The sequence below is a fragment of the Juglans regia genome, chromosome 10 (assembly GCF_001411555.2).
Source record: "Juglans regia cultivar Chandler chromosome 10, Walnut 2.0, whole genome shotgun sequence".
Classification (NCBI taxonomy): Eukaryota; Viridiplantae; Streptophyta; class Magnoliopsida; order Fagales; family Juglandaceae; genus Juglans; species Juglans regia.
The window spans coordinates 8,302,515-8,329,561 of NC_049910.1; the positions used below are offsets into that span (position 1 = coordinate 8,302,515).

Genomic DNA, 27,047 nt, shown 5'->3' on the forward strand with positions numbered 1-27,047 from the left:
AAAAATCAAGAACTTGTAAAACCTGGAGTTGTTGTACCCACGTCATATGAAGCCTTAGAAGTTTCAAACCTTAGCAAACTTTTGAGAAACTGGTTAGTTCTGTGGAACCTATGCACATCAGCCTATAAATAACCTCCTCCACACCCACTCCAAACCCACACAAAAAAAAAAAAACACTTCAATCAGTTCTCTTATGCTCTGCATTTGGATATAATTTCTCTGCCATCTCGCATATTAATTCCTTTAAAGGTTGAAGAGGGAAAGACTATGCCGGTAAAAGAGAATAAGTAGTTGCATCATTTAGTGGACTAAAAGTTATAATAAGTAGTGGAGATTTTTATTTTTTACCCATTAAGAGATGGTAGGAATATACATACCGGGATCTCTTAGTGTTTAAAGGTGAGTCTGAAAGAGAAGAATGTCTCCAATGGCCTCCACATTCATCTGCGCCTTTCCCAAACTTGTCTAAACAGATTTTTTTAAAGTAAACAACTCTGAACTTTCTGTGTACTGCTTTCGTGTAGTAGACTGAAAGTCATGCAGTAACTTGCATCTGGTATAGTGTTTTAAAAGTTTGGCTAATTTCCCTCCAATTTTAGCTACTAGATATTTGGTTATCCCGCTTTTTACTTAACTTCCCATCAAAAAGAGATCTTTCACTATTATAAGTCTGACGGTGGGACCCTCCATTGACACGGTACATCCACCATTTTCTCAAAAACCAACAAATAAGAACCCCTTGTAAGACTATATAAAAAACATAATTATATTGAAACTGGGCCTTCAAACGTAACCTCATGGATACAACGTTGAGCATTAAATTAGATATATATAAAAAATACATATAACTATGCTAGATTCTCTAGTGTTTAATTCCTATAATTTAATACAACAAAATATTAAATTACATTTGGACAAATATCAAGATGATTTTTATATTTCACTATATATGTTATTCATTGACCCAAGCCCCCATAAATTTTGTATACTAATTGTCTATACATTTTCATAGATTTCCATACATTTTCATAATAAAAGTGAATTAACGTCTATACATTTGATGCAGGAGTATCCTAGTCAGATGAAGCTAAGATGTCCACTCGCCAGATTTTTGTGCTGATTACTTCTTCCCTTACTATTTAATTTTGGCATGATTATTATAATTTTGCTACTTTTGGATAAAAAAAAATTTATCTTATTGATTTGTAGTTAATGACCCGGCTTGTGGGCTGATTTTTTACATTCTTGGATTTGATAATTTTGATTTGAACATTTCTATGTTTTTAGATGATTCTCTTGTACTCTTTAAAAAAATTCTCTATTAAAACTGATATCCAGAATAGTTGTTATTATATCTGGTAAGTGTTAAATTAGCATATATAGATGAATGAACCTGGGTATCACCACATAACAACTCGTATTGTTCATCAATCATCTCAAGAGGTTAGAAGTAAGTCCAGCCTCAAATTTGAATGTAATTAATGATCAACAAACAGTGCAAATTAATGATCAACAAACATAATAGACTTAGGGCTGATTTTATTTCCAAGAATCCCAAGATCAAGTATATATCCATGCAAAAAAGTTGATTTTACAAGAAGTATTTCACACACATACAAAACAATAACATTTGTTTCCATGGTATGATCACCTGACCAGAGTAGATAATTGAGCATGTATTATATCAGACACAAAAAAAGTGACAGACTTATCATTATCCAGATATTCAAAGTCTTCCATTACAAATTCACAAGTGAAATATCGTATACTATTCTCTATCAATTTAAGCTTGTACTAAGCCATAAACTCGCCAACACTGTGGACTTCAGTAATCTTCCCGACCAGTTTTAGCTTATATAGAATAAACTCAGTACATCTGTGGAAAAAGACAAATTCAATGTGTGAGCAAATAAATAAATGGAATAGAAATAAATAATAACTAAATATAATAAATGGAGTATAAATCATATATGTTTTGACATAAACAACTAATTTTCTTATCACAAACCAATCACTATGCACACAAAATCTCCAACAGGTAGAAAAGCCCGCGTATAAGTTGGACTCAACATATTTTTGGTTCACATGAATATATCGGAGCTAAAGGAGATGTGGGAGAGAAACCCACAGTATGGACAACTTGCAAGCATTTAGAATAATGATGGATGCATGGTCCTGTGCTCACCAAGTACCACATCTCCAAGCATTCAGTCATGATGACAAGAGAATCGCAGCTTTTACACAGAAATTGCTGGATTATGGCCTAAAAAAAAAGCTTTGAAGGAGAGAAGAAAGTATACTAGAATAGATGATCCATCAATGGGTGGAAGCCACCAAATGTCCCATTCTGCTATAGACTACTTAGCTAGTGTCATTTGTGTTGGACTATGGGAGCCTCCATTACCAAACTGTGGGTTATATATATATATATATATATATAACCTGCACATTAATTTCCATTAATACTTCCCCCATATATATACCAGTGCTTCCCCCATATTACATGTTGGAATTTCTTGAAGGTATTTGGCAGAGCATGTACAGTTAGAAGAATAAAGAAGTAGATTATACCACCACACCATTTACAATGGGTTTACATTCAACATGCCCATTGGGCTGTACATAATAAACATCAGAGAAACAAGAAAACATGTTTGACAGAGATGAAGATATTCCAAGCCCATACCATACCAGGAAATGCATTATATGTGTTCTCAAATATTCCACTACAACAATTTTTTTTTATTGCAAGAAGGCCTTTCATTTATTGCCATAAAAAATCTATGATGACTCAGGTAATTTCAGGTAACTCAATATTTATTACCATTGTTCTCAACAATTGTTGTTAACATGGCTACACATGGCCAATCGATGGAGATATTATATATATATATATATATATATACACATATATTTATATGTATCATATTATATAGATGATCAGTTTCTTCTTTACTTTACAGAAGAAACAGCATACAAAATCGTTGAAACATAGCTCCAATTTTTTGGTATAGGTGGCAAAGATTAATGCTGAGGCAAAATATACATGTATAAAGACCCTTATCTCTTATATTATGTACTTTGTTGATAGTAAGTAGATGGAAGGATTCATAACCTTCAGATTTTTCTGTAGTCTTTGAACTGGGGTTCAGGAAAAAAAAATGAAAAGATATATTTACACTTATATGCTAAAACTACAATATAACAGAGAAATATTTGGACCTGTTGTTTCCAAAAGTTGTCACTGCAATTTATAATAAATTCACAATCAATTTAAACTAGTATCTGAATATTTTTATGCAAATGGCTTTACCCTTCTCTTGCAAATGAGCCCAAAAATAAAACTAGCTAAATACATGTATGCGAAACAGAGAGATAGTCACAGAATGAAGGAGAGAAATACCACACAGATTGAAAGGAGATGAGATACCTTGCTGAAATAGGGACCGAGTGGAGAAGCCGTGCGCGACAGTGGGACACGATTGGGCAGCCTATAGAGAGAGAGGGACTGAGTGAAAGTTAGAGAGAGAGAGAGAGACGGACGGTGAAGTCAGTACCCAAAGAGACGGAGGAGACTTACCCGCGGCTAGGCAATGAGGCGACGGCGTGCAGCAGGGAAGGCGATCTGATCACAGAGAGAAGAATCGATGTTGTTTCCTCAGACCTTGTTCAACATGAAGGCTGGGATGGACTGATGGAGGGGTTTTGCTCTGTTTTGGTGGTGGTGGAGGTTCACGATGGCTGCAGAAAATTTGGGTTTTCGGACGGAGATCGGTATCGGCGAAAATCAATTTCTGTAAAATGGGTTTCCGTAGTTATGTTTGCGGAGAAAGCCAACCTATGCACGCTTCTAAGTTAATGCGGTGATAAACATGTCGCCGCATTAAGAAATAACTTGCGGTTTTTGCAACTTACATGGTAATATTATTTGCGAAGAGAAACAGTCGCCGCAAATGAGATCATGTCGCCGCAAAAAGTATGTATTATGGCGAAATTCATTGCCGCCACTATAAAAACGCGGCTACAGTAAAACATGGTCTGTTGCGGCCAAAACTTATTCGCCCCTTCAGGTTTTGGCAGCAAAAATTGCTTTCTCTTGTAGTGTGTTTTGTACGTACGTACCTACCCTTAATTTGTCTCATTCTCTTCTTGATCTTTAATCTGCTTATATATATATATATATAAATATATATACACACACATATATATATGATTCTATTATATATTCTTTGGTCGGTCGTGAACAGATGAACTATATAAGATCAAAATCACCAAGTGGCCGTGAGGGTTCTTAATAGATCATCAATGAAGCAAATTATGGGCATCGGGCCGGGGGTTCCTCATTGCTTAAATTGTGTGGAGTACTACTTTATATATGCACGGATAGAATTATGATGCATGGATCTAATTGGTAGTTGCATGTGCATGCATGCACCCAATTAAAAGGAACAATATGGGATTGATTTTGGACATATATGCAAGCTAGTAATTCTAAAGAAAATGTTATTAATTAATGCTGGATTCTTGTTTCATAGTACCCAAAGGGAATCAATCTTTTTAATTTACGTAAGTGCCGAAAATCAACATGTCGTATATGTCTAAAATTAAGGTCTCTCCCCACCCCCTCATCATTGAATTGAATATAGATTTGAAGACTATATATTTATAGATTTAGTCATGGCAAAGGACAAAACTCCGTGACCTTAAATGATCCAAGAAACTACATTTGAGAAATAAGGAGTGTGACCAAGCGAATGATAGATAAAAATAAATAAAAAAAATAGCTAGCTAGGGGCCGTTAGGTACTGATATAGCTGGTTAGATCATGCTTAAATTAATTACTACTGTGCTAAATAGGTGCAAATGTAAATGTCTCCTCGCCCTCGGACACGGGCCCGTTCAGCCCATTTTAGAGTGTGATTCAGCAGAAAAATAAAAAAGAACATTGGCCCATGCAGGTCTCGAACCTGCGACCTTCGCGTTATTAGCACGACGCTCTAACCAGCTGAGCTAATAGGCCAGTTGACGACAATCTTAATGCAATATAATAGATAAACTAATTTTACAATCGACGTCATCTTCAAAAATTCACATAACATATTAATTAACAATAATGCACCTTGTACGTACGTAGTACGAGATATCTAGCTTTTGTTTCTTTAATTTTATCCGACGTGTCAAGCTAATTAAGATAGTGGAACTAGAACTAATTTCCTAGAAATGGTTGCCGCCGCCATGCATAGCACCCTGATCGTTTGATTTTGGTGGTAGCTGTGTGGGTGTTTTGTGGGCCGTGGCACCAGAAGAATCACAGTAGTCACGGAGATATATCGCCTTCTTGTTCGGTGAAGCCGAGGGAGCCCCAGCAGTTGTACTGGCTGTCGTCGTTGTCCAACTGCAAGCGAGCTGCTAGTATCGAGCTGAAGTTCAAGAGTACTGGTACTCATGCTGTCGCCGTCGTGGTGATCACTGTCCATGCTATGATCAGTACTGTTACGAGAACGAGCATTGAAGAGTAGACCGCCATGATCAGGGTGAGAATTGAGGGGCAGATAAGATGGATAGACGGTCTAAAGAATGACAATGCTACGGCTCCTGCTGGGGCTCCCGTTGGAGCTTTAACACGTATTGTCATATATTTTTTTTAAGTTATTTTTTATATAGATTTCTTTAATAATTTTTAAAAAATAAAATAAATTAAAAACATCATTAAAACACTTCCTCCTTAATTAGAAAGTAAAAAAAAGTATTAAAAAATACTTCATTAACCACGAAGTAAAATAAAAAATCATAAAAAAATATTTTTTATTTTACTTCGTGATTAAGAAAGTATTATTTAATAATATTATGAATTTTTTTAATTTTTAAAATTATTTAAAATTGTTAAAAAAATTTATATAAAAAAAAACTAAAAAAAATACATAATAAAACACATGCTCAGCGGGAGCTCTAACATTATTTTTTAAAGAATGTTTTGCACAGAATCTGGTCGACATGCACGAGATTAGGGGTGAATTCGGTTCGGTCCGGTCAGTCCGAAGGAGGTTTTGTGGACCGGATCGGACCAATTCGGTCCAGGGTTTCCTCACCTTGGACCGGACCGAATAGGCAGAAAGACTGATCCGGTCTGGTCCAGTCGGTCCTATTCGGTCAAACCCTATACTTGATGGGCAAATAGCCCAATCTTATTCATCTGTTTTTTTAGCCTAATGAGTTTTACCCAATGTTTCATACTACTTGTAGGTGGACTTTCAACATCATGGCCCTCTTGAGGATTGATGAGAAGGCGTTATGGACTATTGCATTTTGATGATGTTAAGAGATGAGAGACATTGAAGACTGCATTTTGACTTCTAATATCATTGTAGTATTTAACTTGATGTATTGTTTACGAGGTTATCATGGAGAATTCACTTTTTTAAAATTTCAAATGCATGGGGAAACAACCTGAAATGAATGCTTGGAAATAAATTTCTTATTTAGAAAATTTAATTTCCTTATCAATGAATAGTGGGTACAAATCAACATGACAATAGGGAATTGATATTCTGAGTATTGAAAACATGACAACATTGCAATATATTAACATAATAATCAAACTGCGTTGTTCTTAAATATTACAATATTGATAAAGAGTCTAAACCTATTACAACCTATCCAACAACATTACACAGTTTGGTACATCAAAAAGCTCATCTCGATTATCTTGGATGTCCTCCAAACAACATTACACAGTTTGGAGTTCTTTCTCTCTCTTTTAGAGACGACGTTCTCTCTTGGACTTCATCTTATTGCAAAATGCAGGGTAATTGATGTTCATCTTATTGCATAATGCAGGTGCTTCATCAATGATAGGCCTTTGTGCCTCAACTAGATCATGTTCATCAATGTAGGTGCTTCACAGTCGAAAGAATTTTTGCTTGCATTTAGAGATGAAAGGAATTGGAAAACCGTGCATGACACCCATCAGTAGGAATTATAATATTTTATAGCTAAGCCGTTACATGAGTAGATCATCATGTAAAGGCCATGATCTGTGCCTATAAATGAATGAATGAATGAAATTAATTACGAGTGAGTTCCCAAATTTTATTATTATAACCCTCGCTTTTGGGAGAGAAGTACGATTTTATTTCACATCATGTATTAAGGATTTTATAGATATAGATATAGAAGTACGATTTTAAATCAAACTTTACTTCCCAAATTATATTTTTATAGATATATATAGAATTTTACTACTAAAATATATATCAAAATTATCATGAGATATTGTAGATCAACCAACTGACACAAAAAAAAACCATGGACAAACTTTTTAATTGTAAGGGTCATCGATCATTACATATCGGCCAATTACTAGATATCAAAACCGTGCATGACACCCATATTGGAAGTAGACCAGACATGCAAACACTCTTATTTCCCCGATCGAGCTAGCAAGTGATTACATGGAAAACAAACCAACACAAAGCAAGACACACTTGGAAATACCAGACATAACTAGTGTAAAATAAAATCGGACAAATAGCTGGAGGACTAGGCCCGACGCAGTAGTACTACTTGTGTCCCAGATCAGGAAGGAGCGGCGGCAGCAGCAGCTGAGGGCGCTGCAGCTTCAGCTGCAGCTGCATCACAATAGCCTCGTAGAATATTGCCTTCCTCGGCTGTGAAACCGATGGAAGTAAAAATGGCAGGCCAACAATTATGGGTTATGATAGAAATGGCACGGCAACAGTCTGGACTGATTGTGGCCTTGCCAGTGAGGAAGAAGATGATGATCTCGTTTGAGCAGGATTTGACCTCCGTGACCGCTTTCCAGCAAGGGATTAGGCCTTCGCTTGTTTCAAGCCTCGCTGCGAGCATGTGTCCAGGCTTAATGGGGACTTCCCTTGCTGCAGTTACGAGGGTCATCGCCAATAGGCATATTCCAATGCCAAGGGGTAGCAACACAAACACACTTCGGCCAGCCATGGAAATTAATTATCTGGGTCTGCAGGGATATGGGAATGATCGGGTATGCGTCTCTACTTATAGATCGAGCAGGTGAAATGATCAGAGAGAGGAGAAGACTCTCGAAAGCAAATTCCAACGGCTGCATATTGTGATTTATGAGGTTTAATTTACTGAGTAAACCAAAAGGATTAATAGCAGAAGATCATGGGCTTCTCTAACTGCGAGAATTTGGGAAGTCGATCAACTGATTGATCATGGAGACTGCTCAGAGACTGTTTGGATCAACTGAATTATTACAGCACCAAGATACCACATCCCACAATTTCAGCAATCCCACCAAATCAGCAATTTGACAGTTACATAATTTTTGTAAATCTACATTATCTTTCTTTCCATGTATAAATCATCTATTCATGTATATATATGTGTATGAGATCAATGAAAAATGTACGGAAATTATTATTCCCTTTATTTCTTAACATGATTAGACATCTCTAGCTCAAAACATCCTTTGGACTGCTTAACATTACTTATATTTGAACAAGCGTTCCAAGTCATGCATGGTGATCACGTCTCTCGGCCTTGGTTCCATGTACGTACATGGGCATGCATTACCATCAAGCATATATATATAAATGAGATTTACTGTATTTCAATGAAATTTACTGTATTTCAATAGAAACACATGAAAAGTTTGGATTCAATTGATCGAAACGATCGAGTACTGATCGTAACGCGCGCGGCCTTCTATTATATGTTATATATATGTACCAAAGCTGTACGTTATTATAAACAGGATAGAGTCTCTCCAAAGTACTCCAAAACCATAGCATGACATGCATTATAAATCATCCACTGAAAAAAAAATTATAAACAATTAATTTCCATGATGAGTGAAATGATAGATCAATCTGCTGATCATATTATAGAAGATTACTTTTGTATAATCACTTTATGCATCATTAGAGTATTTCTTTATATATATATATATATATGGACAATGGTAGGGTAAATATCAAATGTGTATCTCAAATATACACACAGTGCAAATGATTTTTTTCTTTTAAAAATTTTTTAAACATCATTAACCATTAAAAAAATACAAATTCACTAATAGTCGATCGGGTTCGAACAAAATCGGCCACCCCTCCATAAATCAGTGGACGCAAATAAATTTAATATGGCACAAGCATGCATATAACGTGCAATCAGCGTTCTTAATAAACAATTACTAGGATGTCGGCATTGTGAGAAATGATATAAATAATTACTTGTATTTGATAAGAGTTGCAGTCTAGGACTCTAGGTTTTTGGTAGGTTTTCTGCATATATAATCTATAACGAAAATACTATAACTATAAAGTAATTATACAAAAGTAATTTTATAAACTGATATGACTTGATGTGATTCGTAATATTATAAAATTGTTTTTATTATAAAATAGATCTAACGGATCAGATAAATCCATATCAGTTTGTTGGATTATTTTTGTATAATTTCTTTATAAATATAGCAGACATATATATATAAACATGGGTTCAAAAAATAGGCAATCGATCGGAGACACACGTCTATATCATATATTTTTGTCACAATTCACCAATTAATCAATCATGTTATATTTTGAGACCAAAGTTTTTTCTACATATACACTAAATTAAAAAAAAAAAAATAGCAGAGAAAGTTTAGCCAAGTCATACAATGAGGGATTCATCAATATTAGGGGTGGTAAATCGTGTTTTTGAGTCGTGTCAAGTCATAATATTCGACTATATAGGTCATTTCGAACCCAACCTATTAAGCTAAACGTGTCAAACTTCCGAACTCTAACCCAACCCATATAGATAACGGGTTGTGTCGTATCACCCATTTTGACTCGTTTAATAATGAATTAGAAATAAATTAACACGACACGACTTATTTAAATCCATTTGTTTCGTGTAAATGAGTTGAATTAAAACGCATAACTTATTTGATCTGATTAACATAATTTCACATCAAAGTTAAAATCTATATTTATTAATAACCATAATATCTTAAAATATATATTTATCAATATTTTGCAAATTTTAACATATAATAAAATTAATATTACAAACTATACAATTACAAATATGAGCATAGGTCTAAAATTACAATCCCAACAATAAAAATAATAAAAACATAAGCATATATACTGAGAAATATTAATATTACGACTTAACAATAATAAAATTTTAATTTTGAAATAAATTATAAACAAATCAAAACGGGTTGATTTAATTGTTTTAAGCAGATTGACCCACGTTTATAAATCGTGTTTTAACAGGAAAACTCATTTTGATATGAACCCATTAACATCAAATTAAAATCTCTTAATTTCGTATCGTGTTTATATTAGATTCACGAATTGTGTCATATATTGTCACTATTATTCTTCAAAGCAAAAACCATTTGCAATTAGTTAAGAAAGTGACTATTTGTAAATTTATATATTTTTTTCTTTTTTAATAGTTATAGATGTTTAAAAAATGAATAAAGAAAATAAAAATAAAAATAAAAACTCATTAATTTGTATTAATATGCACATTTGATGGGTACATTTAGGCCTAATTTGAGTACTGAAGTTACCGTATTACTATTTATTATTATTTAATATTTTCATTATTATTTTTTTTTTTACAAAATATCTTACTATTCAAATGTAATTTTAATTGCAATCCTAACATTGTCAAAAAAATATAGAGATTTTTCGCGTAAAACATGTAATTGATTTGACTATGTATCACAATACTATTGTTTTTAAAATGAGTAAGGGTGCGTTTGGATGAACTGAGTTAAGTTGAATTGAATTAAAATGATAAAATATTGTTATAATATTATTTATTATTATTATTATTTTAGAATTTAAAAAAGTTGAATTGTTTATTATATTTTGTGTTGAGATTTGAAAAAATTATAATAATAAGTTTAGATGAGTTTAAGTTCCAAACGAAGCCAAAATCTATTTATCATTATTTTTTTTATCATTTTTTCATCATCTTATGATGTGATATTAGATAATAGATTTATAAATAAAATATAATAAATAATTTCTAATCATCTAATATCATATTATGAAATGATAAGAAAATTATAAAAATTAAAATGATGAACAACATTATTCTTTTAAAATACTAAGAACATGTTTGGGAGTGAGATGAAAATTTTATATTTTGTTTAAGAGTTTAAAATATTATATTTTAATAATATTATTATTTTAAAATTTAAAAAAGATGAATTGAAATTTAAAAAAAAAATAAATTATTTATTATATTTTATATAAAAAATTTAAAAATATATAATAATAAAATAAGATAAAAATTTCAAATCTCACTCCATTCCAAACCTATCTTAAGATTTTGTTCTCTGGTTCAACATACAAGCCTTAAAAAAACCACACTTCACTTTCCAGCCAAGCAAGCCAGATGTGCCCTCTGTTTCCGAAAAGTCTCTGTCAATGGGTTTACCTTCAAAAGGGCCCCACACTGATTCGAATTCCCTCTCAATTGTCTGTGGACCCCACATCACAAGATTCACCACGTGGCCTGTTTTCCACTAGGTAACCTTTCTGAGCAATAATTAGGTCCTATTTTTGGTAATAATCATCGTCGTTAAACAATTACTAGAATTAATATATATATATTTTTTTATAGATTTCATTATTTTTTCAAACTCCAATAAATATATATTTTAAAAACCTTATCGTTTCAAACACGTAAAGATCTCATCTCACCATATTTCACAAAATTCTAAAAAAAAAAAAAAAATTCTCTCTTAGAAATTTCTCAAATATATATATATATATATATATAATATTTTTCGTCTAAAACCTGATCAGTTTTTCACTTTAAATTAATTTTAAAAGTGTAGTAGGTCTAGCATAAAGTGGATTCTACTTTCTAGGATACGTTTCACATAAAGCGGGATTTAATTAGTGTTAGGTCGATTTACAAGTGATTTTAAATAAAAATTAAAAATTAAATAAATATTATTAAAATATTATTTTTAATATTATTATTATTTTAAAATTAAAAAAAATTATTTATTATATTTTATATTAAATTTTAATAAAATTATAATAATAAAACAAAATAAAATAATTTTACTATCTAAACAAATATTAATAAATGAATGATTGATTCAGAAATCCCGCGACACGGACGTTAATATTTATCCAAGTTTGATGATCACGAGTGATTGCAAATTAGTGCAAAAGTAAAAAGCAATTAATCCGATTATGGCAATGTGTATTCCATTCTCATCGAAATCATGGAAGTCTACAACTTTAAAGTAATTTTTAATAAATTTTTTAATTTATCTGATCATATTTAGTTAAGGCAAAGAAACTTCTATTTTATATTCAAGCACTCGTTTGATCCACCAACCGGCAGCAAGGGAGAATGATGGCAAAAGAGGGCCGACCATACATATAAAATAACCTTGGCACAGCTTGGCAGTATGTAAAGAAACAAATATTATAATAATGAAAAATCACGTGACTTCGTAGGGCTTGAGATCATATATAAGATTATCGAATGTGAATAACTTTGTCATCCCCACCAAAGACCATCGCTCGTCACCCTTTTAATAATTAATCTCTTAATATTTTGATAAATATAATAATTAAAATACAAAATATAAATATTTTTCTTATCAAACCCAAAGAAATTATTTCATCAATGTTGATGACAAAGCAGTAGTGTTCGGTCTTTTGAAGAGGATATGTAAAGAGAGATTCTATTTACAGTCTTGAGTGTGATCTTACATGAACAGTACTCTCCATTTAAAGATTATAAGTAGACTAATTCATATATAAAACATGTCGTGATTCGATATTTTATGCATAGTTAGATATTTTTCATAAAACTCCTAGTACTCTTAGAATCTGGGAAGCGAGATAACTTAACAATTATTCGACACAAGAAGAACCACTCTATTGGCATGTCAGCAGACAGTGTAAGTTGGATCTTGGATTGTAAATTGTTAGTTATCGAGTTAAATTGATCGTGAATGCTAAATCAGTACTAGATATCAGCTGACATGCATGCTGGTCATGGTAATGAGTAGGGTTTATAATGGAGAGTTTTGGTGATTTTATATTTTTTAATTAGCAATTACGTACATACGACACGAGGCTAAACGATGGAGGCCGTTGAGACTTTTAGATGATGTTGATGAAAATGCTCCTTTGTTTATCTTTAATTGTTCTTTGTTTATGATTTATTTTTGGACTTGTGGACTCGTGATCAGAACAATCCAAACTCCACCAATAGTGCATTAATTTTGCAGCCAAAGTACTGTTAGCTAGCTAGGCATGGGGCCACACGCCTTCACCCGCCGTGCATCCATGCATGGTCCTCACGTGACAACTTCTCGCGTATCCATAATTTTTTCACACATTCCTTGATGTTCATCGACAACCAACAATCTAAATGTTTAGTTATGTTGGATTGCAATTCAGCACACATGTAATTCTTACTCTCCATACTGACATTGTAAATGTAATTATATATTATTCTCATTCAAGACTCATTTGAATATATAAACCATCTCAATTCATCTTATCATTACAATTTTTTTAAATTTTAAAATAATAATAATAATATTAAAAAATAATATTCTATTTAAAACATCTCATATCATCTCATCTCACTGTCCAAACTAGCAATTGCTCAAGAGTTTTTATTTTGCCTCTTGGCTCATATCAAATAGCTTAAATTATTAGGACAATTTAGAATATAACACAATGTATCATCAATGGTTGATTGCATCTGGTTTTCATGCTCATCCCCATTAATAGTATTTCATTTATTTTGAGGGAAATGCTAAGTGTGGTGTATTTTGTGTGTTTTTTTTTTAATATTTAAAAAAAAACACAAAATACAGAGTCGGTGTACACCATTAATGATTCTCATAGAGGAACCCTTATTATAAATATGAGAATTTGTCGAGAAAACATATCTTATGAGGAGTTGTCTTTTGAAGTAATCGTACGAGGAGTTGATACATGAGCTACGTACACTATTTTTTTGTTCAACCAGTGAATGAAAATGTATAGCTACGACTATGAGGCGGTTGATAACACAGGCTTACTTGTCATTACAAACCGGAAGGAGGGCACGAGAGTCATTACCCCAAATACTTACTGGTCAGCACTCTTAATAGTCAACAACGTACGTAAAGAAAACGCTCCGCTTCCGATCATATTTTCTTGCGAGAAATTAAAATAGAAAAATGCCAATCCCACAGGCGCAGAGAGAGAGAGAGAGAGAGATTACAGTAAAAGTTCAGAAAAACGCGTTAGCAACTAAGCAGAGACCAAAAGTAAAGACACGAACTACGCCGCGTGAGCAGATCCCACTTCTTAAATTTTCTCTGTCCCTCTGTCTCTGCTGCCTAAAGTCTCTCTCACTCGCACAACTCACTTTTTTGCTTGCACAACAAAACCGTGAGTTAAGAGACAGGAAATTAGCCAACAGGAACACCAAATCCAACACTGCACAACCAAAAAAAAAAACCAAAGAAAAACCCGTAAAGACACAGATCACGATTACAAAAAGAAAAAAACAAAATCCTACACAAGAAAAATTATTCATTTAAATTCTCTCTCTCTCCCTCTCTCGTTTTTTCCCAATTTTCTCCATACACCAAATCCTCCGGTGGGGGACAACTCAGAGCCGCCGCCGCCACCGCCACCGCCACCGCCACCACCCGGACCCCCCCCACATCTCTCTCTCTCTCTCTCTCCCTCTTCCTTTGTTTTCTATATACCCTTTACATCACATTTTCGTGATCTCTCTCTAACTCTGTCTCTCCCTCTTACATCTCCTTCACTTTTACGCACCCGCATTCCCCACCACATATACTATACTCTGTTTCTCTCTCTAAAATCTGCATTGAGTTTCAAGATTAAGGCCGGCCAGGTTACGGAGCAGACTTGGCTTGCTAAGGAATCAACATCAAAGACTTCTTCGTTTTCATTTTCCCCCCCACTCTTTTTATAAAACCACCTATATACAATTTCGTTTCTCTCTCTCTCTCTCTCTCTCTGTGCATGCGGGACCTTGGTTTGTTGTGATGGGTGCTCACCTGAAAGGTGTGGAGCGCAAAGTCGGATCTTTTTACACGGTGCCAGATCGGTTTCCCGTTTGAGGATTTCAGTTCAAGAAGCCGGGTTTTGTGGGTTTGAAGTGTCTCAGATTTGCTGGACTTTGTGTTGTGTTTGATGGACACGAGAGGTCGGCTCGTTGCTGGGTCTCACAATAGGAATGAGTTCATACTCATCAATGCAGATGAGAGTGGAAGGGTAAGATTCTAAGAGTATCCCTTATCTTGGTTCTCTTTTTAATTTACGGAGTACCCACTGGTACATTTTGTTAGTTCTCCATACGGGGGGGATTACTAGACGTGAAAAAACATTGGGTCTTTCGATAGTATTTTGATGCAATTTGGGTACCCTTTCTTCCGATTTGCGTAACGTGCTAGGAAATTGATTATTGCTTTTGTGGCTTTTGGTTTTCTTGCTCACATTTTGATCGGGTTAGTTATGCTTATTTTAGTGTATGTTTGTGTCTGATAGAGACAATTCTTAAAATAATATTTAGTTTAGATGGCTTTCTTGGGCTATGATGTTGATTTCTTGTTTACATCCCGAAGGGAGTCCTTATTTTGAAGTGTTAACGGCTTTCTGTTGTTAAATCGGTTGGTTTTCTGGACCTGAGCTAGAAAGAACCTGTGCATTCAAAGCTTTCTATCCTTTGAATTCAAAACTTATTTTATGGTTGCTGGATCCTTGCAGATCAATTCTGTGAAGGAATTGAGTGGACAAATATGTCAGATTTGTGGGGATGAGGTGGAACTTACTGTGGACGGAGAGCTCTTTGTTGCATGCAACGAATGTGCTTTCCCTGTGTGCAGGCCTTGCTATGAATATGAGAGAAGAGAGGGCAATCAGGCTTGCCCTCAGTGTAAAACCAGATACAAACGCATTAAAGGTGAGTTTGTTTCTGTATTCTTTTGCTTACACATCTATTGAACACTTCTTGAAGTTCTCTTACTAGGGATGTGAATTGCAGGTAGCCCTAGGGTTGAAGGTGACGAGGAAGAAGATGATATTGATGATCTGGACAATGAGTTTGATTATGGAAACCTCAATGGTCTAGGTTCACGAGAAGTTGCAGAGGCAATGCTCTCTGAACGCCTCACTGGCCATGGTTACCACTCCGGTGCATCTGGAATCCCCCCTCTCTCAGAATGTGAGACCTCTGCCCTTAGTTCTGAGATGCCTCTATTGACCTATGGCAATGAGGTAAATGATTTTGAGATTTTAATCTTATTCCTATATCTTGTATTTGTGTATTCGTTTCTTTGCATGTGCATATGTGTTGAACACCTCACAATGGCGCTTTGCTGTTTTAGGATTCTGAGATTTCTCCTGATCATCATGCTCTTATTGTACCCCAATTTACGAGTCATGGAAACAGAATCCGTCCGGTGCCTTTTTCTGATCCATCTGTACCTTGTAAGTTCGTTTCCTTAAGTAGTTGCATATTTCTTGTCCAGTGACTGTTTAGATTTATTTTTTGCATAGACGGTGAACTTAAGAGTTTTTTAATGTCTGTGTCACAGTGCAACCTCGACCAATGGTTCCTAAGAAAGATCTTGCAGTATATGGGTATGGGAGTGTGGCTTGGAAGGATCGGATGGAAGACTGGAAGAGAAGGCAGAATGATAAGCTTCAGGTGGTAAAGCACCAAGGAGACAACGATGGGGGAACCTCTGGTGGAAATGAACTAGATGATTATCCTGAATTACCCATGTAAGCAATTCTTCTCTATTTTTCCACCTTTGATGCCGGTTTTGCCATCCTTTACCAAAAACCAAAAATGTTTTATTAAATAATAATCATTTTTCCTCTAGGAAAAAGTTGATCAAAATTGGTGAGAAGAAACATCCTCTTATCTGAAATGCCTATAAACATGTTGCTTGATAAGGTGGAAAGGATCTTGCTAAAACTTCCTTCATACCAAAGCCCTTGATATGAATTTGGTCAATGTACTGCAGATTTCGATTTTGAAACATTAAGGTGTACTCAAACCTTCTTGAGACCCTTCATTCCTTGCCAAGCGGAGAAAGTAACAAAAGGGAGATACAAAATATTTCTGTGAACTAAGTTGCTTACATTTAGTCATACCTAGTCAAGATTTAGGATGCCTTAGTAGCAGCCGATTGTATTTAAAGCTAGGTACATTCTTTACATTGTCCTTACAAAATTGCTACCATTGAACATTGATATATTTACCTCAGTGCCTAGGTAGGTGTGGGCCTTTGGACTACCTCAATGCTTATGTGCGGTTGCGTATGGTCTTAAAGCTTTTGTTCTCTATGTTCCTTGGCTTTGAGGCTGGACCTGTGGTTATGATTGAGACGTATTTATTACATTTATCTTAGAGTCGTACGTAACTATATGAGTTGTGATCATGTTTAATCCACACTCTTGTGATATCAAAGTCCCTAGGTTTATATAAACAACAATTTGGGGTGTTATCTTGTTTCTTTGGTAACTATCAGTATGTGAATTAACTTCAAAACTTGATATGTAGTATTCAGTGAAATCCATTTCTTGATATTCTTAGTACTCTTAATATTCTAAAGAGCTACTACAGATACAAAGGGATCTCACAAAAGGGATCCCACAAACTGACGTGGCACTGACATATGTCATCAAGTGAAACCAAATCAAACCAACCCCCTAGAACCTCGACCCCCTCCATTTGTTCCCAAAACCCCTTGCCCAGGCCCCCCAACCCCCTGTCCAAACCTCCCTAGCCCCATCTGCGTAGCCCTCTCCCTCTTCGCTGCCAAGTCCCATTGACATCAACACTGCCAAACATCCTCACTGTTAGGTACCTCTCTCTCTCCACTATCGATTTCAGCCCTAAACGTTGGAATTTTTTCATCTGGCCAGCCGTGGACGACATTGCGAGATTGTAGGGGTTCATTCATATGTGGGTTTATGGGTGATAGCAGAGAAGGCGCCTCGCTCCTTGCCACAGCGGCATTGGATGCCACGAAGCGGCAAGTGAGCTACTTGTACAAGCTTTGCATCGGTGACTACTACTGCAGTCAAGGCCACCCAATGAAGCCCCATAGGATCTGCATGGCCCATAGGCCATCATACCTCATTGTTCGCTACGTCGTCCACCGTCACATGGAGATCAACCACCCTTTCCCTGTTGGTCCTGCTAACATCTGCCGCTTTCACTTCAAGGAGTAATGTGGGCTTCCTTGCCTCAATCTTCCTGATAACCTCTCAAACAATGCCTTCTCCTACCACACTAAGCGCCTTGATGTGGGCGAGGATCTTCTTGTCTTCAACGGTCACTTTGGCTTTTGCCAATCCTCCGCCTGTGGCTCCATTGGTGCCTGCCGTCAAGCTCAACCGTGGCGATGTCAATATCACTGTTAATTGGGACGGTGGCACCACCCCCAAGAAGTCCGAGGCCTTTGGCTTCTGCTATGTCAATGATATTTTGCTCAGTATTCTTGAACTTAATTGGTGTTTGGTTATTATAGCTGAATGATTATGGGCTGACATGTTGATACATTTTTCTGTACACTTTATTTGTCCCTAGGCAGCATGTACTTTATGTTGATTATGATGTCCAACATGGAGATGGAGTTGAGGAGTCATTTTATGCCACTTACAGAGTCATGACCGTGTCATTCCATTAATTTATAGATTTTTTTCAGGATACCAGGCACATCAAGGATAAAGGGTGGGGACCTGGGAAGAATTATGCCTTGAATGTCCCCCATTAAATGATGGATTGGATGATGAGAGTTTCCGGGGTTTGTTTAGGCAACTGTCGAAAGGCTGGCTGGATGAAAAAATTTCAACATTTAGGGCTAAAATTGATAGTGGAGAGAGAGAGAGAGAGAGAGAGAGAGAGAGAGAGAGGTACCTGGCGTTGAGGATGTTCAACGACGTCGACGGGGAGTTGGCTGTGTGCACAAATGGGCTAGCTTTGGGAACAAATGTGGGGGTGTTTGGGGTTTGGGGATAGCAGTAAAAATTTTTTTTTAATTGATGACGTGGCACGTCAACTTGTGGGATCCATTTGTGTCTGTAGTAGTTTTCTATACTAAAACATATTAAAACCTTTTTCTTAAATACTTTATTTCCTTCGGCAGCTGCTATATATTTTAATGGGCTGAGGTTTCATGATTTTCTTGTATCCTCTTTTGTTCCTAATTAGGTCTTTCCATTGTATATTCCTGTGTCCTTGGGCTAATCCTTTTGCTCTTCATAAAGTTTTCGTTTGCTTGTAAAAAAATACGCTACAATATGGTTGCCTGAAACCATGCATAAAAAATATGGCTGTCTGAATTTAATTTGGAAGTGTCACTTGTATGTTTCCTAACTTCTGTAGTATGCCTTTCTTCATATCTGTTTACTTACAAGATTTCTTGATTTATATAAATAATAGGATGGATGAAGGCAGGCAGCCGCTTTCCAGGAAGTTGCCCATCCCTTCAAGCAAGATAAATCCATACAGAATGATTATCATACTCCGTCTTGTAATCCTTGGCTTATTTTTTCATTATAGACTTCTCCATCCAGTTAATGATGCATATGGCTTGTGGTTGACATCGGTCATATGCGAAATTTGGTTTGCCGTATCATGGATTCTGGATCAGTTCCCAAAATGGTACCCAATAGAACGAGAAACTTACCTTGATAGGCTATCGTTGAGGTAAATGGGACTAGCATGGTTTTTGGGTTTCAACTTATCATATTGAATTGTTGACTAACATTTGCTTCTTATGCTCTTAGGTATGAAAAAGAAGGGCAGCCATCTGAGCTGGCCAGTGTAGACGTCTTTGTGAGTACAGTTGATCCTATGAAAGAGCCTCCTTTAATTACTGCAAATACAGTTCTTTCCATTCTTGCGGTTGATTATCCAGTAGATAAGGTTGCTTGCTATGTATCGGATGACGGTGCTGCCATGCTTACTTTTGAAGCTCTTTCTGAGACATCAGAATTTGCAAGGAAATGGGTTCCTTTCTGTAAAAAATTTAATATTGAGCCAAGGGCTCCAGAGTGGTATTTTTCACAGAAGATTGACTATCTGAAGAATAAAGTTCACCCAACAATTGTCAGAGAAAGACGGGCAATGAAGGTACTAACTTCCCTGACTACAGTTGCGAATATGGAAGTATTTGTAATTTCACAATAATGCTGAGCATACCAAATTATTCTAAAATTGCTTGTCTTAATTTTCTGGTTTAAATATAAGATACAATTCAGTTGTCATGAATGATGGCATTTGATTTTTCCTGTTGGTGCAGAGAGAATATGAAGAATTTAAAGTTAAAATAAATGCGTTGGTAGCCACAGCGCAAAGGGTTCCCGAGGATGGCTGGACAATGCAGGATGGGACTCCATGGCCTGGAAACAATGTACGGGACCATCCTGGCATGATTCAGGTAATCAGTCTACAAATATTGAAGATACTCTTGCGCCACATTGCAGTGTTTCTTATTTTTGTTAGTTAATGTTTCTTAATCGGACAGGGGGGTATTTTCCCTTGAATTATTTGAGGAGCACTTATGGGACAGTCCTTGCTTAGGGCTTGTGCACCCCCAAAATTAGTCAGACCTTTGTCCTGGACACCCGGTGCCAATCAAAATTTTTTTTGTTAATGTTTTCATGGACCGATGACTTCTTGGTCTAATGGTACTTGTGGGCATCCCAAGTAAAAACACCATTATAAGTTGGGGGTTTTTGGGGGGGGGACTTCAAGCAATTCCCAAGTTGCCTGGGTAAAGGGATAGGACAAGGCGTCGTACAGGGTTCTGATGTGTATATATTCCACTTAAACCAAATTCTGATGTTGGCAGGTCTTCCTTGGCCATAGTAGTGTTTGTGACGTGGAAGGAAACGAGTTGCCTCGTTTGATTTATGTTTCTCGTGAAAAGAGACCAGGGTTTGAACACCATAAGAAGGCTGGGGCCATGAATGCTCTGGTAAGGCTAAAGCCTGTCTCTATGATAATCCTTCTAGATCACTCTTCTGGTTTTTCCTCCATGCACTTTTTAATAATTAATGCATGGTCCACAATTTTGATGTTAGTGGATGCACAATAATTTTTGAAGGTACGGGTCTCAGCAATTATCTCAAATGCTCCTTATCTTCTGAACGTTGACTGTGATCATTATATTAACAATAGCAAGGCACTTAGAGAAGCCATGTGTTTCATGATGGACCCCACACTGGGGAAGAAGGTTTGCTACGTGCAGTTTCCTCAAAGATTTGATGGGATTGATCGTCATGATAGATATTCGAACCGAAATGTCGTATTCTTTGATGTATGTAGTCTTCTTGTTGCCATGTTATATCTATCTGTCTGTCTTTCTGGTTGGTAACATATTATATGTACTTATTTTCTTATTGCAAAGCCCAAATTTCCCAATTGAAAACAGATCAACATGAAAGGCTTAGATGGTTTACAAGGACCCATATATGTTGGAACTGGATGTGTTTTCAGAAGGCAAGCACTTTATGGATATGATGCACCTGCCAAGAAGAAGCCACCTAGCAAAACCTGCAACTGTTGGCCAAAATGGTGCTGCCTGTGCTTTGGCTCTAGAAAAAACAAGAATGGGAAGACAAAGAAGGAGAAGAGGAAGAAACCCAAGCACAGAGAAGCATCAAAGCAGATACATGCACTTGAAAATATTGAAGAGGGAATGAATGGTAAGGATTCATTAATTGACCCAGTTGCCAACTTAATTGACATTTGTTTTGTAATATTAAAAATCTTTGAAAATTAAGACAACCCTGTTGCAGATTCAGAATCAAACATCGTGAAATCATCCAATATGTTACAAATGAAATTGGAGAAGAAGTTCGGGCAATCTCCAGTGTTTATAGCCTCCACGCATCTGGAAAATGGTGGAGTTCCTCAGAATGTCAGTCCTGCATCACTCTTGAAAGAAGCCATCCAAGTCATCAGCTGTGGATTTGAGGATAAATCAGAATGGGGAAAGGAGGTAAGCAAAATTGAAGAACTCCAGAAGTTTTTCAGAACTCATCTTCTCTGGATTCTTCCTTGTCACAATATTGCCCTCTAAATTTTTGAACATTTAACCAGGTTGGCTGGATATATGGTTCTGTAACTGAGGATATATTGACTGGATTTAAGATGCACTGCCATGGCTGGCGGTCCGTGTACTGCATACCTAAGAGGCCAGCATTCAAGGGATCAGCTCCTATTAACCTCTCAGATCGTTTACACCAGGTTCTTCGGTGGGCCCTTGGATCTGTTGAAATTTTCTTGAGCAGGCATTGTCCTATCTGGTATGGCTACGGCGGTGGGTTGAATTGGTTGGAACGATTTTCCTATATAAACTCTGTCGTGTATCCTTGGACATCGGTTCCCTTGATCGTTTACTGTACTCTACCAGCAATCTGTCTTCTCACGGGAAAATTCATTGTTCCTGAGGTAACACCCCTCTGCATGAACTTATTATCTTCACTTTTCTCAGCCCATTTTTTTAACCGAACTGTTGAAAGCATGTTTAAAATGTGTGCAAATATGGAATATGTGGCGTGGAGTTTGGGTGACATCATGGCTCAGCCCATTGTAGAGTTCTATTTATTTTCTTTTTTGGAAAATATTTTTCATTTTTTTCTAATGTTTGGTGCTACTGAAAAATACTGATCAATGGAAAGTCTTTTATTGATTAACTGAAAAATGCACCCAAAGTGGCCGAGCGTCAGTTATTTTTCTGAAACATGGCCTTCTACTCTCTCTCTTCTATCTACAAGATATCTGCCTCTTTCCTCTACACTGGTACTACCATCTCTTCCCCTCCCCGTTCTCACCCCTTTGCTCCACCGTCACCTCTCTTCCTCACTCTTTATTGCTGCCACCACCTCCACTCCTTTCACCCCTTCTGGCTCCACAATGCCACCACCACCTCCATCCCCTTCACTTCTCTGTACCTTCACCATCACCATCCTCCCTTCACTCTCCTCAGTCTTCGCCATCTTCCCCATTGCTAACACCATTTTCTGCTCCCCTCTTCCCCAGTCTTCCATCCTTGGCTCCAGACCTGCTATATTTTCAGCTTTTGGGCTTTGGTATCTTGGCTTTTGAATCTTTTTGTTGGGAGCAAATAAGCCTAGGAAATCATTTTTGGGGTCTCAAACCAAACAGTAGAAAGCAAATAATTGGTTTCAGAGAATATTTTCTATCGAGAAAATTCCTGAAAAGATGGGAAACAAATGGAGCCCAAGTCTGAAGACAAAACTTAAGGTTTTTCAAGCAGCATACATGAACCTATAGCAATGGATTTTTTATTTTATAGGTAGCATCTATGCCTCGTGATTTTCTGAGCCAGGTGGTGTAACTGTCAAATTTTGGTACTTAAATCTGGTGTTTTAAGAATTCATCCTCACTTTAGACTGACTTGTGAACTTTTCAAAATTTTCTAATCTTATTTTTGTCTGCAAAAACTAAACTGCTTAGATAATAATCAACTTTTGCCTGGCAGGCATAAGCACACTATGCACATGGCTCTGGAAGATCAATGTGCTTGCAATAATTTTGCAGTGTATCAGTTTGTCATTACAATTGCTTGTGAGCATCGCTGTGATTTTTAAATTTAGTTCCCATGGCTGCTTCTCATTATACATGAGTAACATGATTGGAAAGTGCCTCAATGGTTTGAATAAGGTGACTGACTGCTGACTACATTTGTTTGCCATGTCATTTGAGCCCTGTAAGCACGTACTTCAATCGAACATCAAGTCTCACACTGCCGATTTAAATACTTGTTTACTACTTACTTTTTGCTAACCCAGGCCCCTTGACTTATTTGTACAGATAAGCAATTATGCAAGTCTAGTATTCATGGCTCTCTTCGTATCTATAGCTGCAACCGGTATCCTTGAGATGCAGTGGGGTGGCGTTGGGATAGATGACTGGTGGAGAAATGAGCAGTTCTGGGTGATTGGGGGTGTTTCATCACATCTTTTTGCCCTCGTTCAGGGTCTACTCAAGGTGTTGGCTGGTGTCAGCACAAACTTCACAGTTACCTCTAAAGCAGCAGATGATGGAGAATTTTCGGAGCTCTACATCTTCAAGTGGACATCATTGCTTATCCCTCCCACAACTTTGTTGATTATAAATATAGTTGGGGTGGTGGTTGGGATTTCGGATGCCATCAATAACGGGTATGATTCTTGGGGTCCACTTTTTGGTAGGCTATTTTTTGCCTTCTGGGTCATTGTACACCTCTACCCCTTCCTAAAGGGATTACTGGGCAAACAAGACAGGATGCCAACCATTGTTTTGGTCTGGTCTATTCTCCTTTCCTCAATCCTAACGCTCATGTGGGTTCGAATCAACCCATTTGTGTCAAGAGATGGTCCTGTATTAGAAGTTTGCGGGTTGAATTGCGACGATTAGGATACGTGAATAAAAGCTTTAGTTGCTTCTCAGTTGCTACAATTTTCCAGGATGGTTATGGTGTTGCACAAGAGAGATTTGTTCTTTAGGATATGGTTATGTTGTTGCACGAATATGTTGGTAGAAAGTTTTGGTTTTGGGGGATGCGATGTAGATACAAAAGGGCTCGGAGTCGGGACTGGCACATTATTATTTGTTTTATCGGGTTTCATCAATTTTTCTATTGCATTCCCGTAGCTTCCTTTAGGGTATATGTTTCAGCATCTGTTTTGCTAAGTGTCTGTATTATAACTTATCCCTTTGAAGTGGGGGAGATGTCTCTTATAGGTCTCGCAATTGTCTGTATTGGTTCTCATCTCCCTGGACGACATAAATTGTATGCTGGAGTTTCAAGTACTGTGGATTTCTGTCTTTCATTTCATATATATGAAGCTAGACTTCCACTTTGCTAATTTCCTCTCATTGGAGAGCCACGCCTAGCCCCTTTCAAATCAATGGATAATAGACACATCTGGCAATCGAACAAATTCCATGAAACTTGGGATTTAAAAGTTTAATGTATGACCTTGCAGCCTTGAGCCTGGCATGTTGTCTCAGATTGGTGACATATCTGGCAGTGTTTGGCTGGAGCAGGTATGAGGAATTTGAGCATCTGCTTATTATAAGGGCCAGCTTAGTTTAGAGTCAGGATGATGCTAGCTGTTTAGAAGGAGGGAGAGAATTCAAAGCAATGGAGAGAAAACTAGGAATGGAATTCATGCATACACTAATGTTTGATTAATCGGTTCCCTTAATCCTTTTCTTCAAAAAAAAAAAAAAAAATTCTTGTATTTTCCAAGACCTATGGTTCTGTAACATAATATACATTGAACTCCAAGTGTTGACGAGTTATCCCAAGTCAATTCTATTTTTTTCGACTGCTCACGGAGGGGGGGACTAGGAGAACAAAGGAAGAATCATCTGTTGACTGGTCAACAAATAAGGTCCTTCGAGCTTGTGGGAATTGCATAAGGTATATATGCATGGTTTGAAAACGCAATGCATCTATACAGAATATATATATATATATATATATATATATGATAAATGATAGTTGTAGTCGTGAATGTGGAAGCGTCGTGTAATTATTTTGAAAAAAGTGAATGAATACGGGACCTACATGAAAAGAAATTAATTTTTTAATGTTGGATCCCACTCTTTTTTAAAACGATTATACAGTGCTTCCGCACTTTACGACTGTATGTATCATTACTGTATATATATATATAGACATATATATTATTCTTTGAATAATCATCTTCTTCTGTCTAATCTTTATCATCCTCATGAATTACATTTAGTGATGCGATACATTTGAAGTACATGTCATTTAAATGATTGATATAAGAAATAACTGAAATATAAGTTTTCGAATATGCGTAGCATTAATCTATTATTGCTCACAAATAATCAAATAATATTCTAATATATATAGCTGGGGTAACGTGTGGAACTATCCATTAATTGTCTTGCCCACACAAATTACAAAGATTATTTTTTATAATGTTCATTTGAGGTAAGATTTATAAAAATTAACTTATTAATTTGCCCTCGCAAAAAGATTGTTTTCATAAAATTAAAATGCTAAAATATATCCTACACAAATATGAAGCAAATTATGAGCAAAAGTCTGGGCCAAAAATCTATCATCATGTATTTAAATATTCTTACTATTGAGTTCCAACTTTTTTTATATTTTTTTTTATCCGAGTATTGCTATTTGAAGGCCTTTACATTATATACCATTCACATGACATAAATTGATTTGTAAGATTTAAATTTTAAAATATTATTTTTCAAATTAAATATTTATGCCACGTACGGGATGAAGTGTGATGTAAAAGTTTTTAAATAAAATTATTTTTTTTACCCGTATCATATATATATACTCATGCATAATATTTTAAATGACATTAATTAATATCCAAAATATTCCGTATAAGATACTCATGCATAATATTTTAAATGACAATATCCAAAATGTTTTTGCCATTAATTGTACATACTAAATGCATGGATTTGATGATCACTAATTAATGACTATAATTTCTTTGATCTTCTTCTCCATGCATTTTTATTTTAAAAAATTTTATTTGCAGTCTCTATTTAAGATTTAACTGATTTCTTTCGTATGCCATACGTATATCAATGTCAAAAGAAGGGCTCGTCTGAAAAATTTTCATGCTTTCCCACTAAGTAAAATAAAGGGTTAATTAATATCGAATATGACACTATTAACTTAATTTCTTGCTTCCTTCTCATGATGTTATGTATAAAGGGACCAATAAATTTATTATCCTACTTTGCAATGAAAGAAAACGAAACCAAGAAAAAAAAATAAAACGACGAATGCAGCCAAAGACCAAAACAAATCAAGCAAGACTCGTTGAAAAAGAGTATAATTTTTCAATATATATACATATATATATATATATATATATAAGAAATGATATTTGCAGTCGTGATTGTATAAGTGTCAAATATGACACCCACATGATAAGAAATTAATTTTTTATAAATAGATTTCATTCTTTTTCAAATCGACTACATAT

General features: G+C 35.8%; 2 protein-coding genes and 1 non-coding gene across 4 annotated transcripts; 1 reads left to right on the forward strand and 2 right to left on the reverse strand.

The window, feature by feature from the left end:
- Positions 1 to 4,946: 4,946 nt before the first annotated feature.
- Positions 4,947 to 5,020, reverse strand: TRNAI-AAU. Its single transcript has one exon. It is a non-coding gene; the product is annotated as a tRNA-Ile (tRNA).
- A 2,555-nt stretch (positions 5,021 to 7,575) lies between these two features.
- LOC109009977 (egg cell-secreted protein 1.4-like) lies at positions 7,576 to 7,914 on the reverse strand. The gene has a single exon (XM_018990662.2). The coding sequence runs from the start codon at positions 7,912 to 7,914 to the stop codon at positions 7,576 to 7,578; it is 339 nt and encodes a 112-aa protein (XP_018846207.2).
- Positions 7,915 to 14,348: 6,434 nt separating this feature from the next.
- LOC109009990 (cellulose synthase A catalytic subunit 6 [UDP-forming]-like) lies at positions 14,349 to 24,918 on the forward strand. 2 transcript variants are annotated; one of them, XM_035694667.1, is made up of 14 exons: positions 14,349 to 15,284; positions 15,777 to 15,972; positions 16,054 to 16,286; positions 16,397 to 16,499; positions 16,607 to 16,796; positions 19,468 to 19,734; positions 19,815 to 20,160; positions 20,330 to 20,467; positions 20,882 to 21,007; positions 21,137 to 21,349; positions 21,464 to 21,737; positions 21,816 to 22,033; positions 22,135 to 22,485; positions 23,872 to 24,918. In XM_035694667.1, exons 1-14 carry the CDS (start codon positions 15,204 to 15,206, stop codon positions 24,454 to 24,456), a joined length of 3,321 nt encoding a protein of 1,106 aa, XP_035550560.1. In that variant the 5' UTR covers positions 14,349 to 15,203; the 3' UTR covers positions 24,457 to 24,918. The 2 variants fall into 2 exon arrangements, with proteins under 2 accessions (XP_035550560.1, XP_035550561.1); XM_035694668.1 differs by having other exon boundaries at positions 14,350 to 15,284; positions 21,831 to 22,033.
- Positions 24,919 to 27,047: the final 2,129 nt, after the last annotated feature.